The sequence below is a fragment of the Etheostoma spectabile genome, chromosome 17 (genome assembly GCF_008692095.1).
Source record: "Etheostoma spectabile isolate EspeVRDwgs_2016 chromosome 17, UIUC_Espe_1.0, whole genome shotgun sequence".
In the NCBI taxonomy this organism is placed as follows: Eukaryota; Metazoa; Chordata; class Actinopteri; order Perciformes; family Percidae; genus Etheostoma; species Etheostoma spectabile.
In genome coordinates this window covers 23,381,661-23,398,305 of record NC_045749.1, presented here as the reverse complement: position 1 = coordinate 23,398,305, position 16,645 = coordinate 23,381,661, and the positions used below count along the sequence as shown (strand labels likewise).

Genomic DNA, 16,645 nt, shown 5'->3' with positions numbered 1-16,645 from the left:
TAGAGTGTCCTAAAGCCAGTCCCTGTGAGCAGAACTCCCTCCTCCTGGGGCAGCAGAGGGTGGGGGAGCAGGGCTGAGCAATGCTTCCTGAACAAACTATTCATTACAGCCTACCTGTCGTGTCTTAACCTGTTCAAACACATCCTCCTGGCACACTTATCCCAGAAAGCCCCAATAATGCCCTCAAATTACAGTTTCTGTAGAAACACTAACAGACTACATGCTGACTACCGGAGCAGATTCCCGCAGATGATTTGTAATACTTTAACTTATCTCAATGTTTCTATGATGTTGCATCAACGTTGGACGCTGACAGATACACTGAGCTTATACAACAGGAAATCTGCAACTTGTTAGGCCGAAAAGAACGTTAATCTCGCGATAAAAGAATTGACACCGTTAAAATGGCTTTGCACTACAAATAAAGCAAAATGATGAAGATATACTGTCTCCCCCATCCCATAAAATATGAACAGGTAAGGAAGTGGTCTTGAAGAGGATTCTTTTTGTTCTCATTCATAACAGTTGTTTTGATGTCTCACTATGGGATACGCCCCAGCGTATTCCTCACAAGCATTTATCTCATTACGCCAATCCTGATTGGCTGGTGATTGAGTGTCTGCATCAGATGGGTCCATCCCCCTTTAACTAGCTTACGCTACGACGCGGACACCATTCTGAAACCTCTTTTTGCTTTGAAGCAGATCTCTGTCGTGCAGGCTAACTATCTTATCTGTCCACCGACCGGAACCATCCTAGCTTATCTCCTCCGTCTCCGGGTGCTAGCTGCCTTCGACACGCTTCAGCTCTTCGGTCTCCCCACAGACTGGAGCGTTACCTGCCTAGCCGTTTCATGGTGAACTATTTCTGCGTGTTAGCACACCACCTACTGCTCAGTAACGTCCCTCACACCAGAGGACACGAAGACCCCAGGGCTCGACTTTGCCATTGGGGAAACAAAATTTCGAGCAGGGACACACACCAGGTCTGCTCGTGTTGTCTCGGGCTGGAACACGCCCGCCTGGTCGTTGAAGCCCCTGGCTCATCCAGGGGCGGGCGTGTGCCAGCTTCCCCCGCTCCCAGCATGGATATGCAGGACGTGTGCAAACGCGCTGCATCCAGGCTGAACATCCCTTGGTCTGTGGTCATGGTGGACTCCACCAGATCATGCTGCGAGGGGAAGAAATTGCTCCAGACCAAGAGGTTGGCAAAACAGCTACTTCCAGTTTTTCATCAACTGCTGAAGGAGGTATCCTCTTAGCGGAAACACCGCCCATTCTGCGGTAAAACCCTGATCCAGGGAGCCTCCTTCCTGGAGTTTGAGGGCACGGAAAAGCTGGGAATGCCCCGCATGCCCCCGATGGAGCCGTTGGTTGCAGCCCAACTCCACCCGCAGGTGACTGCGACATCCTCAAGGAAGTCGAAGGCGGACCGCTTCAGTCTGCCTTGCTCGAGAGGGCGTATAAAATGGCAGCTTTAGCCGTAAAAGCTCTGAATGTCTCCTCCATGCTCACTAGCTGTGCGAGGACATGGCCACCAAACCCCAGCCTGCTGTGTGGGAGGACATTACTGTGATCATGGACATTTTAGACATGCCCGTCGTCCCTGACGGAGTCTTCGGCACCGCTCTGGCCTCAATGCAGCAGAGGTGTGTGGTGAACAAGGAACACGAAGCTCTTCAGCTCTGCCTCCCTGGGAAGGCCGAGCCCCCCCCGCCATGCACCAGTCCTTCACTCAAGCTGCCTCGCTCAGGTGCTTGTGTTTGCTCATGTGTGCCCTGTCCCACTTTGTTCCCAACTCAATAGCGAGTACACTGCAGACACACGGGCAGCAAATTAGATCAGTTACTTTGTGTTTATAGCAGTGCAAAGACTAGTGCCGTAAACTTTTTTTTTTTATGTAGTGTGACAAATACTAGGCTGGTTGTTAATCAGATTTCACTTGATATACATTGAGACATAATTGAATGCAGTTTAAACATTTTTGAAATATTTGCAAAAAATAGGTCATACAAACCTCAAAAGGAAAACCTTAAATCAACCACCAAACTAAAAGTAACACAAATGTAATATTATTTATCTTAACTTCCGTTCATGTTCTTTATCACTTTCAGACAAACAAACCGGGAGAGTAAATATAACCCAGAGTTAAAAATTACAAATTAGAAAGGAACATTTGTAAAGGACACATAATATATAAGATTCTCAGCCTTTCTAGAGGGGTCGAACTCGCACTGTGTTCAGACCACAGTTACACTCCAGGAGCTGCGATGGTTTACCTGTGATGCTACGGGTAAATGTGAAAAGACATGGATCAATATCCTGACATTTGCCAAAAACAGCCGACCTTGGCTCCAGACTAACTCTTTACACTGGTTGCACTACGTTTGGTTAAATGTTTGAAGACTGAAATTCCCAGAAAATGCGCAACTACTGTTCCAAACTGCATATTGTTGTTGATGAATGCAACGAAATATGAAGTGATTGATGATTTTATTCATACCCTCCACACTTGGTGTCACATTTAAAATATAGGTGCATTTTAATAGGAGCATGAATCAACACCCATTCAAAGACAGCAGTTTGCTGAAAACTGAAAGGACATGACGATCGACTTGATAAAATGAGGTTAGACCACGGTGTAAAGGTAGGGCTGTGCAATTAATCAAAATTTAAATCGGGGTTACAATTTTGGCTCCCAATAATAACAAAAACAGAATAATAATTATTTAGCTCATTATGTTTTGCAAGTAAACTTATTTTTTCTTGTGTTCTGAATGAAAAAATAAAGTTTAAATAGGAAAAGTATTAAGGCAAATTTCACAGTTGGTTTTTGTACTGTTGATTTGTTTCACTTTTTCTGCTGTTTTTTTAATGTTAAATAACAGCAACATCTTTCCAGAAGTTAATGAGATATAGTGTTAAATTATCGTGATTTCAATATTGACCGAAATAATGGCGACTGTATTTTTCTCCATAAACGAGCAGCCCTATGTAAAGGTTGGGCTCAAAAGCTCTGAAATGCACGATGTTTTTGAATGAGACATTCACCGCTCGTCACTATAGAAGCATCAGAGCCACAGCCAGGGAAGATGGCTGTTAGGAGTAAGTAAGTAAGTAAAATAAGTCAGCTTTTAAGTCAGCGGAGTAACATCCATGAAACATATGTAAATCAAGTCACTCCACTTGCCATCGGGCAGGGTATTATTAGCCTCGCCCAAACACTAGCTCGCTCACTCTCTCTCTCTGAAAACATCCCCAGGGCCTTCCTCTTAATTATCAAGCGTTATCTCAGACATCAGTAATATGCTCTGAGGACAGAAGTGGGCCGGGGCCTACAGTACACTCAGCCATCACTGGGTCTCCACTCGTGTACAGAGATGAACAGGTCGGGGGTCAGAGAGGGGAACGCCACCGATGGGAAGTCAGACTTCACCGTTCACAGCCTCACTCATTTCAGTTCAATCGGGACACCAATTAATGTGATGATTAAAATTGATTTACAGTGCAATTATTTAAAAACCAACTGCTTTCACATTAAAACGGGGGGAAGGCACTGCCGACAAACTCTACCGAGAACAATAAAGCCAAAACAGCATAACTGATCTATTTTCCCTGAATATTCTCAGACAGTTGCCCATTTCATGGACTCACAGATGCAAAATTAATATAGGGGAAACAACGCATATTTTGCTGTTATTTTTGGCATGGAAAAAGAATTCTGGCCTCTGGCATCTTCTGTCAGGATATCCAGTAAATTGTAGATTTATGCCGTTCATGTTAGAAGATAGATAGATAGATAGATAGATAGATAGATAGATAGATAGATAGATAGATAGATAGATAGTTCCATGCCATTAATCATGAGTTTCTTTTCTGTGTTGGTTAATCGATTCACAAATATTATAAATATAGTTTTGCTTAAATTCAATGTTTTTCAATTATTTTCATCCAACCAGATCTTCATCCTGCTCGATTTTGTTTACATATTATCCAGAACTTGAAGCCGTTCAAAGTCATCCCCACAGCGGAATAAATGGTAGTCATCAGCAAAGAGAATGGTTCCAATAATATTTGACACTTCACATATGTTGTTAATGTACAAAACAAAAGAATACGACCCCAACACTGAGCCCTGGGGCACCCCACATGTAACTTGCAGTAGTAGATTTATGGTTGAGTATTGCAACATATTTTTCGCTGTTCTGTAATAACTCATGATCTACAGTGCTTTTTCAGGTCCAGAAATATGTCTATGACTGAGGGACTTTTGACAAAAGGTCATAACACACTGTGTTACAACATTCAAAAGCTTTAGGCCATACTGACATTTGCCAAGTCAGATGGTTAAAGGGGAAAACTCAAACATGTGGGTAGAAACAGAGTCAGCATTCTGTTCACTTCTCCAAGTGTATTATTTACATCCCTTTTATACCGAAGACATGGGTTTATTTATTTTGTGTTCAACCTACATTAAACCCTTTCGTCAGACTGCTGTCACGGTCCCTGTCTGTGCCATGTAGTTCCGTACACTGCCACAGAACACCACTGAATAATATCACATTAGACCCAGACGGTTACCTCGGTTTCAGTTCTTTCATTTGTCCATAAATGCAAAAAACGCCTGCGCTCTTTCTCTCTCCCCCACATCCATTTCTCTTCCTCTTTGGTCTGTTAAATGACAGTATCAACTAAATTAAGATTCCATCCAGAGATGGCAGTTCACCAAAGCCGGGGGAATCAGATCTGAATTTAACCCTGGTTGCGAAAGCTATCGTTACTTCCTAAAAAAAATGAAGATAGCTTTACCAGAATACAGGGCAGAATGATAAAATTATGTAATACTTGATCAAAGGTTGGGTGAAGATAACAGAATCTGGCCAAGCATAGGGCTAACGTTTAGAATTTGACATTATTATTTCTTGTGCAGGGTCTAAATGTAGACTGTATTATATAACATTAACACATTTTCTCTATATATAAAATTCACTATGACTCATGCACAACATCAATAGAAGCCCTATCGACAACACGGAGCTGTAAACTGCAGCCAGACAACCAAGCTCGATGAGATGTGAGCTAATGTAGTGGAGTCTGAGAAACGTAGGGACCAAAACACCACCGTTACCTTATGTTACCATTACACTGCTGTAATGGTAAATATGGTGCCCCACAACAAATGAAACGCGTTTATTAAGAATTAAATCACATAGGTCGCATCTCTGGGTCATCATACCCAAGTGCCATTCCATGAAGAATAACGTTATATGAAAGCAGACAAAAAATAGACAGGGGGAAACTTTATTCTACGGCTAGCAGCTCGTCGGGGATTACAGCTAGCATGCTAACAGCTAGCTAGCTTTGTAACGCAACAGTGTCACCAGACTGTCGCTAACGTTAGCATATCTAACGCCAGCTTTCAGTGTCTCAGGGTGATACTCCAACCTGCACATATCAACAAACCTGGGACTTGGACCTTCTTCATGTTCTGCTCCTTCTATATTGCTGGCATTCCCACGGGTTTCCCGACTGATAACATTCCCAGTCCCCTAACCACTGGGAAAACTGGGAATAACGTTACAGCTAACTGCTGTGGCTACGACAGCTAACTAACGTTACTCACTGGACTCCGCAGAGTCAACGGGCTTCAACTTTGACACGGTGTCCCAAAATACTAACCCGTCAGTGGTTCCGGACTTACCAGTACTCGTTCTCAACCAACACCAATCCGACAAGAGAAACGAAGGCTAACAAGCTTCGGCGTTTAGAGTTAAAAGTGAACTTTAGCACATCTCGGCTCAGTCAGCCATCTTGGATCTGCCGGAACCCTGGACTCAACCAAACCTGGCAGACCGGGGGAGGGTTAACCATTTAACCCCCGAAGTTATTCTTCTTAACTTAGTTTCACTCAGACCAACATCCACAGGAAGACCGCTCTGTTACCCGGGATAGAGCTGAGGAATGTCAGCGGTAATGCAGACACACGTCTTCTCCTATCGCATGGCTGATGGATGACCCCATAACTCTCTCTCTATATATATATATACAATATGATATATACGGTGGATGATAACCAGGGCTGAAGCCTCAGTGGTCACAGTGAATTGTTTTTTAATCCTTTTGTTGTCATTTTTGTCCCTTTTTCAGACTTTTTTTTATTTAATACTACCACTACTTTTTGGTATTGATGGTCAATAACCCTCATTTATATAGAATTATACCTAATATTTGAGTTAAAAAAAGCAGAAATTATTTTGACTAATAGTTAAGATCAGAGGAATGAAAGTGATTACTTGTATTTGCAAAGAGCGTTGTAAGGAATCCAATCTCATATTTCAGATTTAGACATTTTTTAATGAAGCCTTACAGGTGTGCAATGCAAAAAACTTGAATGATTTGTGAGTGGGAAAATGACTTTAATAATATAATAAATTTACTTTGATTCCTTCCCAGTTAGATTTAAGTGACTGCTGTGCAATGGCCAAACAATTAGTCTCGAAATTGTTCATTATATTCCCATTATGCAATATTACTGTCATCTGGATAACTTCTGCTATGTCATCCACCAAAACAGACAGCTTTACATTGAGGAATAAGGGAGAACAGAACTCCAATCAACTTAAATTAAAGCAATAAATAAAAGAGAGATTTATTAGCATGTAAAACGTGAACATTATCTGTTTATGAAAAGGGTTCCAATGTTATAAAAATGTTTAAAAAACTGAATTTCAACTAAGTCTCACTGTCTTCATTAGCACATCAAATTGGCTCAGGTGTTAGGTACATTCAATTCAATTGTATTTATAGTATCAATTCATAACAAGAGTTATCGCAAGACACTTTGCAGGTAGAGTAGGTCTAGACCACACTCTGTATTTCACAAAGACCCAACAGTTCTAATAATTCCCCCAATAATCAGTGGGGGGCATTTCATCAGAATACAGCATAAAAAAACAAAAAAGTGCGAGGTTATTGATAACCTTTTGATATTAATAAAAGTCTGTTACATTCAAGCCATCGCCATATGAGTTGCTACAACGCCAATTGAGCCTGGCTCTCTGGAGGTCTCAGTAGGACTGTGTTCAGAAGATAATGACCTCTTCTGAAGAGTCTGTCATGTTTTTGTTATATCCTCTGTGTCTTCCTTGGCTACTAGCAACTGCGTAGAAGAGGGGTGGGCGCGCGTGCGCGATCACAGATGACAGTGTTGTCGTCATTACTTAGAATTCTTCATGGGGGAGACAGAGACTACGCAGTATAGCTTTAAAGCTATGCCATGGATACATGCTCAAGTACGCATATATACATACATATGTATACATATATATATGTATATACATACATACATACATACATACTGTACATACATACATGCATACATACATACATACATCTACTGTACATACATACATGCATGCATACATACATACATGCATACATGCTACCATCACATACACACCTACATACTGTACTACATACATGCATACATACATACTGTACATACATCCATACATAACCAACGCCATCAGCTGACCTGCACCTCCCCAGAAATGAAACTACCCGTCGTGGAGAAGATGACCACAACAACAACTGTGATTGGTCCGCTTGGCCGTGGCTCGGTAGCGTTGCATTTCCTCGGATTCATTTCCTGTTTTTTCTCTCCCCCCCCCATGTAATTGGAAGTACAAAAATAACCCCATATGCTGCACACAGAAAGTAGACCTACTTACCAGTAGTACTGATGGGCAAGAAGCTATCAAACACAACCTCAAGGCCAACACATTTCTTTAGGATGAACAGCCGGGGGCATGCTCACCCAGATTTCTTTTTTTTTTTTACCCTTTATGACAGCTATGTACTATTTTTTGAGCTGTGTGAGATAATAATGACATAATGAGTTGCCAAAGGAAAGAAAGATCCTGTAGAGCTCTCAAACAGTTTTCAATAATGTACTTCCTTTGTAAACATGCACTTGGATATCTGATGGAAAATAAAAAAATTATCATATTATAAAAATCTCAAAATTAATAGCACAACCCCCCCCCCCCACACACCAAATCTCACCCTGGGAGTGGTAATAATAGCAGCACAGAATGTTTTTTTAATGTTTTTATTTTAAAACCTAAAAGATTTGGGGCTTTTGAGAAAACATGTAGCCCCAGAACCCCCCCCCCCCCCCCCCCCCCCCCCCCCCCGCCTCCCACACTAAAACTACTTCTGAACGTACACATGTTCCACCAAAACAAGTTCCTCCCTGAGACTATTTAGCAGCGGCACCGTGGCTCCGTCCGGAGCTTAGCCCCGCCCACGACAATTGTGATTGGTTTAAAGAAACGCCGATAAACCAGAGCAGGTTGTTTTCCCATCCCAGAATGCTGTGTGATCAAGACCCTCCTTCGCAGCGCTGTGGAGGAAGGTCCGGCAAAGCGAGACTATGCTCCCACAGAATCCCGCACACATCCGTCAAGGCAAGTTAGTGTTTTGAATTATCTTTATTAAGTAAACTCTACACTTTTTCATATTGCTTTTATCTTTTTTTGTTTTTTATTCTTTTCACTCTAAATTAGAACCTTTTGCAATCAGAACATACAGAACTTTTCAATCAGGCTACACTTTTTGAGGAATACAAAAATATCACAGTACATTTTCTACTAAGTCACCTTCACCTGTGAGGTCCAGAGCCAATCAGAGGGGGGGGGGGGGTTCAGAACCACAGCAGCTGCCTGGACAGAGATGGAACGTCAACATGTCTTAAAGGAACAGCACCATGTCTGTGAGCTAACCACGCTGAAAGAAGGGGGGCCAAACCTCAGCTGTGTCTCCCTTCAGGGGCCACTGCTTTAAAGTCAGGGTCTCTGAGGACAGTCTGTAGAGGAGTCTTTGTGGTGGCATCGTAGAATCCCAGCTGTAGCCTCACAGAGACAAGGGACCGGGAATACAGACCTCCAGGAATCCTCCAGATTCTAGCAGATGCCATTCTTAGCTGCACTGAATACACTGATACACACATATTCAGTTCTGAAGTGGGAATTTGAAGAAGACAACCAAAAAAAAAAATGAAACCGCCTCTGTCTTAGCCCTGTACGCAACTGTCTTCTCCGCTGTGTGAGACAGTCCCAGAGGCTTCCCATTCAGGACTTAGATCTCAACCTTCTTTTCTCCCCAAACCATCCTCTTTGAAAACACTGCCCCTTGTGACGGGGGGGGTTGGGGTTGGGCTCAGTTATGTTCAGTGCACCAGAATGTGGCAAAAAAGAAACACTAATATCTACTTGGAAAAAGCTCGACGACGATATGATTTACAGCGTGTTCTATCAGCGTTGCTTTTTTTTCTGGTCTCACAAGAAGGAGAACAAGGAAAGACGGGGATAAGACTGAGAAGTTTGGCAAATCGCCGGGCAACCACTCCACCATGCAGCGCTCCGCTGCTTCTCTCTACTGCTCAATGGGATTCATCCTGGACTGTCAGTGCAGGTTAACCAATCAGAGACTAGGATGCGGATGAGAAGGGCTGGGTATGGAATATCAACGCTTTGTTTTTGCATTACTGAGTAATAACTGAATGCTTGGTTACTTGTCATGTGAACATCCCTTTTCGTAATAGGTTTTATTCTAGCTCGTGCTGAGATGTTTACAGACTTAATTTGACCAATTTGGCTTATTTGGTTAAATGTCAAGTTATCTCAGTGAAAAACCGATAAACAAATGTATATTTAACCCAAAAAAGGTATTGCGAAAAAAAAATAAAAACGTTAGTCATGTGTCCTTAACCCTCGAGTTGTCTTCCCACAGACCTACATTTACTTTTTCTGGGTCAGCAATTTTAAGTTAAAAGTTCCTTAAGACACTTTTGTCAAGTTCTTTGTCGACTTTCTTGGACATTTTTGTTGTTGTTTTGAAGTTTTTAAAGCTTTCTCTAAAGTTTTCTGACTTTTCCTGAAGTTCTTTCTCACTTTTTATATTGTTTTATATTTATGCCTCTGTCTATTATTTCTGTGTTTTTCCCCACATTTCTGTCACTTTTTTCAGTGTGCTTAAATCTGTTTTTTGTTCTTAAAATGCTATAATATTATAGTAAACATCCAAATTCAATGAAAATAGTGAACTGAGGAGTTATTTAACTTGTGAGGAGCGTCGTATGGAACCATCCACGTTTTTTTTACAATTTGGTTGAAGGAAACCCAAATTTCTAATTTAGAAACTTTTTGAAAATCAAAAATCGAATTTGACCCCGAGGACAACAGGAGGGTTAAAAACAAAGAAAAAGAACAAGGCATTATAAAGGATGCCCAGCCCTACTGACCCCTACAAGACCAAAGACTGATCCAGATGCTGGAACAGCTGGCCACTGAGGAACCCCCCCCGCAACTGTAACATTCTCTCATTCTCTTCCAGTTCCACTATGCTCACGTCATATTCTATACAAAGTATCAAAAAAGATTAAACAAAATACTGAGAAAAATCCTCACCTGTACTCACAATATAATTTTTGTTTTGTTTTTTTTCCTTTTTCCTCTCCCGCACTGCAAAGATTCAGATCCATAGTGACACGCGTTCTCCCAGCACCTAGCACTCTGGACAGGAATGTTGCAGCAGGAAAATGACCCACACGCAGTGGTTTCACTCCCAACAAAAACTAAACAAAACTCAAAAATACTGGAGGATGGAGGGTGAGAGAGACCCCCGCCAATGTCTTCCGTTTAGGGGGAAATGCAAGAGACGAGTAAGATGAGAAAGGAAGGAGTACGCTTTTACCCACAGTTACACAAACATGAACCATGATAAAACAGGAGTGAGAGTCAGTGGAGAACAGAGAGGGGCAGGAAGGGGGGCCTGGCTCCTCCTCAGAGCTCTGGGTGGCAAACACCCATAAAAAAAGGGGGAAAAAAAAACGGGGGGAGGGGAAAAAAAAAAAAAAAAAGAGAGAACGTGTGTCTGAGTACATAGAAAAAAAGGGGGGGAACAAAAAAAAAAAAAAAAAAAAAAACAAAAAAAAAAAAAAAAAAAACAGGGGGGGTGAAAAAGGGGGGGGGGGGCCAAACACAAAAAAAAAAAAAAAAAAAAAAAAAAACACCAAAAAAACAAAAAAAAAAAAAAAAACAAAAAAAAAAAAAAAAAAGGGGGTTTTTTTTTTTTTTTTTTATTTTTTTTTTTTTTTTTTTTTTTTTTTTTTTTTCCCCTCATGTTTGGTCGTTGGACGGGTGGGGGGTGAGCGGGGGGCTGATTGTCTGCCTCTGTAGTGCGTTCCGTTTGAGATGTCCACAAAGCACGAGCAGGGATTCCTGACGGAAGCAGACAGCATCAATGTAGCCCGCTCAGTGCAGTGGCAGTAGCAATGCTGGAGGCTGAGTGTGGGGGGTAAGGGGGGCGGGGGAGGGGAAAGGGGCAGCACACATCTCCCCGGAAGCGTCCTGCTCAGGGGGAGAAGGTGGCCATCTCCAGGGAGATGCGTTGCCACAGCTCCTTGGTCTGCTTGCCTCTCTTCAGGTTCTGCAGCACGTCGTTGAACTGCATCATGCCCACGGGGGTCAGGCAGAAGGCCCCCCGCGCGCTGCGGATGATGTTCACAAAGTCATCGTAGTCGGCGGGCGTCAGGTGGATGAGCCGGTGGTGGATGTACTGCAGAGAGAGAGGAGGAGAGGGAGGCATGACTCTACAGGCAGCCGGCACGGACATTTCATAATAGGGCTGCACGGTATGAAGAAAATAATTTATTGGGATTATTTTAGTCTATTTTAGAATAAGAATCAGCTTTATTTGCCAGGTATGAGGACACGGACGAGGAATTTTGCTTTGGATCATCATTGCTCACAATGCGCTTACACATGCAAAACAAACCACAAAACAAAACAAACAATATGTACACACTAATATATACCCACTAATATATACACACTCTAAACAGAAACAGTATAGGTAGGTTGAGGCAATGGTGCAATGCAGGAGTATGCAGGAGGAAATTATGATAGTTATTATTTTAATTGTGGAGCATAGTGCAAAGGGTGCTGGAATAAATAGTGTGTTATTATATTACAATATGAACAGTATGAACAGCTCTGAAATAGAGAATAAGAATAATTAATAAATAATTCCACTTCCAGGATCGTTCAGGTGCCACCGGAAATTCCACCGGATGTGCCTCACTTCATCCGGATGTCCGTCCCCGTCCTCTGTTTCTGAGGACTATGGTTACCTGGTCCTCAGATCTCTGCAGGGTAAATCTAGACAGCTAGCTAGACTATCTGTCCAATCTGAGGACTCTGGTTACCTGGTCCTCAGATCTCTGCAGGGTAAATCCAGACAGTAGCTAGACTATCTGTCCAATTGAGGACTATGGTACCTGGTCCTCAGATCTCTGCAGGGTAAATCCAGACAGCTAGCTAGACTATCTGTCCAAATCTGAGGACTATTGCGTTACATTGGTTACTCACCGCATCTCTGTTAGGGTTTATCAAGACAGCTAGCTAGACTATCTGTCCAAGTTTTCTGTTGACGACTAAAACTACTTCTGGATGTACACATGGACATCCGGCAGAAAATAAAAGACGTCTTGGATAGACCAGTATTATGGGTTTAGTGATTTGTGGGCCGATTCTGCTGCAGATCAATGTGCCCTGGTAATGAATGCAGCTCGGGCTGCAGAGTACCTGCAGGTAGGCCTGTTGGCAGCGCTGGACGAGCTGGTGGAACGCAGGGGTCCGGAGGTGGGCGTGGATGTGGGCGGGGTTCAGCCTCTGCAGAGCCTCCATGATGATCTCCTGCAGGACGAACGGACTGAGGACACCTTTCGCTGCTCCGACACAGAACTGGTACACATAGTTGACTCCTGACAGGATGGACAGGCAGAGAGAAGGAAGAGACAGAAATGGATTGGAATTGAGTGTAAAAGACAAAGAATAAGGCTTGTTAAAGGTGCCCTGCCACACCAAACTGACTGTCAATAAAACTCTCTTGTTCATGGTCATTGTAGTTTGTGTACTTTCTAGCTGGGTTTCTGGTGTGTGCTTCCTCCGGTACCAAGCTCAGCTTGCCTTAACAATCTTACACCAGTAAACAAACCTATAACCTCCCTCTTACTGCTGTCCCTTCAAGTATGTGCAGACTCACCTAGCCTGGCAGCCAGTCCCAGCAGCCATTTGACGTCCTCAGTGTACGGTGGGCTCCTGGAGAAGTTGTTGGGGTGGTCATTGTGAGCCCTCCTGCCCAGCATCTCCAATGCCAGCATGCCTTCACACAAGAGCACAGGAGAGATCCCATTTGTTCAGTTAACCCATTGTACTGTATGCACATTGGTTAGTTAAAGTAAGACAGAATCATAGGACACAAACTCCTCACCAACTCTGTAGGCAGAATGCAGGTAGTGCAGGCCCTGTTGGCTGATTGGCTGGCTGTGCTGCTCGTCCTCTACTGGGAAAGGAGTGCTGACCAATGAGCCAGGCTGGGAGGAGAGCGGGGGCAGAGATGTTGCCTGTATGGCCTGGATGGTGGGGCCCGAGTGGACGCTGCCTACTGGAAAACATGACAGGCAAATCCTACTGTTGAGCATGGACCGACACACAAACCCATCCCATCACTATAAAGGTTTAAAACTTAGGCTACATGTACATCGCTACGGTTTGGTTTACAAACAAATATGCCCTGCTCTAGCGCTTCCCCCTCTCATTCCCCCTGCTCTAGCGCTTCCCCCTCTCATTCCCCCTGCTCTAGCGCTTCCCACTCTCATTCCCCCTGCTCTGAGACCTTGAGATATGAGGTTTGGGCGATAGTTTAAATGGAGATTAGTTCTTCTATTGGAGCTTAATTATATTATACCAGAATTTCCGCTGGTTGCATGTCATTTTGGCCAATGTCTGTTTTCTTCTGGTCTATAATAGGGCTGATGGAACGAATTTAGAAAATTGAATATAATTTGAATAGTAAAAAACATCAATACTATTTGAATATTGCAATTACAATTCAAAGACGCATACAGCTGTCAGAGTTAGCTTTGACTTCATATATTACGTTCCAACAGTTGTATTTCTCAGTAACTTGCAAGACGATAGTGATCGGTTTACAGAAATGTCAATAAACCAGAGCATGTTTTTCTCCAATCCCAGAATGCAGTGTGGACTAGCCAGTCCTTCCTCCGCAGCGCTGTGGAGGAAGGTCTGGCAATGCGAGACTATGTGGAGCTAAAAACATTTGTGTACACAGAGATTGCTTTCGGCTCCAAACTGCGCTTTAAAACAAAAACGTAGCAATGTCAATACCTCACAACAAGAACACTGATAATTGCTGGAGTTAAACACAGATGAAACACACACACAGTGTGTAGTCCTGACCTGCTACAGTCGTGCTCAGGGGTAGGCCGGTCTCAGCGTGGTAGGGATGGACGGCGATCTGAGTCATGGACGGTACGGGGACGCCAGGGAAGGTCACAGCCGTGGCTGCCATGGGTGGCTGGGGGCCAGTGGCCACTGAGAACGGGTACTGGGCTCCGATGAAGGCTGGGTGCATACCCTGAGGAGGTGCACACACACACACACACACACACACACACACACACACACACCACCACACACACACACACACACAACACAAACCCACACACACACACAACCAAAACACACACACACACACAACAACACACACACACACAAACACACACACACAGCTTGAGTGAACCACTACCATTAAATAGTCTGTGTAGCACAAATAATGTTTGGCAACAGCAACAGATCTGACACAAAATTCATCAATTATTTAAGTCTATGAGGATTTTATAGACTAACCAATCAATTATAATTAAGAAAAATAACAAAATCTCAGTTCGTAATGAACAAAAATCATCATAATTAGCAGCTCTAAATGTAACTAATGTTTTCCCCCAAATGCTGGACTTTATAATTGATTCTTTTAACAGGCGCACAGCTGAGTGAGATCGGCATTCTGAAAGTGGTCCAACATGTCAGGTTATGTACACTGGCTGACTGCGCCCATTTATGTAGTTCTGAAGACCCAAACTGTACTTTCACATAACAGCAGTGGATACTTAGGGGATTCTTAGCTTTTTTCATTATAAAAAACACAATTCCACAAATAACCCAATAGATGTGAGAAGAGTCCTGACCTGGGGATATGCAGCCCCAGCAACAGGGAAGACGGTGGGTCGGGGGACGTGCTGCAGAGGGTGTCCCAGGTACTGGGGGGTGCAGACGGTGGGGAGATGGGCCTGAATGGTGGTGTAGGGGTGGAGGCCCTGGCTGTGGGGGTGAGCCATGGCCTGGCCAGGCATGGCGTGGGACTGGTAGATTGTGGAGCCCACAGAGATGACGGGGACGACGGCTGCTGCGGTGACCGAGGCTGTGACTGTAGTCACTCCCGCAGACTCCATGTTGGCTCCGGTGTCCAGGACAACACAGGTGGACTCTGGTGGCCTCCTGCCCGAGCCCCCGTTGGCCCCGCAGCGCCCAGAGGTCTCCCGCTGTTGGGCCGAGCCCCCGCCCACTGACTGCTCATACAGCCAGTACCACTGGTGAGCCACCTCGAACAGAACCTCTGGGTACACGCCTCCACCCTTGGCTGCTTCCTCTACCGCCATACAGGCCTTCTCCAGCATCGCATTGTCCTGGAGGGACAAAGGGACAGAGCCGAGTGAAGAAGAGGAGATCCCTGTGGGTTATGCATTTACTTTAATTGCTACAATAAATCACTATAAATCTTCACTAGTATCCGCAGGTTTCACAAAGCTACATAGCTTTTCAACCATGTAACGGAGATGTGGTTGTGTTTTGAGGAGTTGTGAGAGTCGCGTACATGAAGACAGGAAACATCACTGCTTCCATTGCTGCCACCACAACGTCTTTAAACACTATGAAGGGTAAAAAACACGAGCAGTGAAGTTCCCAGGAGTTTGTGTTATAGCTGACTCTTTCCTGTAAAAACAAAGCTCTCTCTCTCTCTCTCTCTCTCTCTCTCTCTCCTGTGAAATGAAGCTGCCTTCAATTGGGGTCGGAAACGTTGCAATCTATAAACAATCTGACGTTAAACAGTAGTTGTGAAACATGAAGTCTTGGGGGGTTAAAGAACACAACAGGACGTCATGCAAATCATCAAAAACAATTTTTTCCCCAATTGTGTGCCTGGAATAATGTATTATATTCTTTGTCTTACAGTTAAAATAAAATGAAAAATGCACTGCTGTGGACATAGTTTACTTCATTAATGAACCAGTGGGTTAGGTATTTGACAGAATCAGGGTTGGGTGCATCCCTACTAATATTATCAGAAAAAAGAAAAAGAAAAAGAACATCACATAACAGAGAGAGAGTAATAACAAAAATATTGCATGATTGTACAGGAAAAGTAGGCTATGCAATCTATTTCCTAATAGTTCACTTGCTAGTAGTCTCGCTTTGACAGACCTCCTCCACAGCACAGCGAAAAAGGGTCTGGCTAGTCCACACAGCTTTCTGGGATGGGAGAAATACGTGCTCTGGTTTATTGGCATTTCTTTAAACCAATCAAAATTGTCAGATGCAAGTAAAATAGCCTTGGGAAGGAACTTGTTTTGGAGGCCTAGGCTATTATGCAGAGGGGCAGGACCCGCATCTGGTGGTTAGCGCCGCCAAGGCCTTTATAAAGAAATGCCAATAAACCAGAGC

General features: G+C 43.6%; 2 protein-coding genes across 11 annotated transcripts in view; both read right to left on the bottom strand.

Annotated features, from left to right (window-relative positions):
* ndst2a (N-deacetylase/N-sulfotransferase (heparan glucosaminyl) 2a) overlaps positions 1-5,935 on the bottom strand; it is a 27,684-nt gene extending 21,749 nt beyond the window's left edge. The window contains 1 exon segment of the mRNA XM_032541953.1: positions 5,701-5,935. The gene's annotated coding sequence lies outside the window, so the exon portion shown is untranslated.
* Positions 5,936-11,200: 5,265 nt separating this feature from the next.
* Positions 11,201-16,645, bottom strand: part of zswim8 (zinc finger, SWIM-type containing 8) — a 37,174-nt gene continuing 31,729 nt past the window's right edge. For 6 of the 10 annotated variants that reach the window (XM_032541924.1, XM_032541928.1, XM_032541929.1 and 3 more), the window contains 6 exons: positions 15,085-15,609; positions 14,324-14,501; positions 13,335-13,508; positions 13,107-13,226; positions 12,647-12,825; positions 11,201-11,618 (listed from right to left, as the gene is read on the bottom strand). In XM_032541924.1, the coding sequence (XP_032397815.1) occupies positions 11,415-11,618; positions 12,647-12,825; positions 13,107-13,226; positions 13,335-13,508; positions 14,324-14,501; positions 15,085-15,609 (1,380 nt within the window). In that variant the 3' untranslated portion in view covers positions 11,201-11,414. The remainder of the gene's footprint in view (positions 11,619-12,646; positions 12,826-13,106; positions 13,227-13,334; positions 13,509-14,323; positions 14,502-15,084; positions 15,610-16,645) is intronic. The other 4 variants (XM_032541927.1, XM_032541931.1, XM_032541932.1 and 1 more) reach the window with 1 other exon arrangement.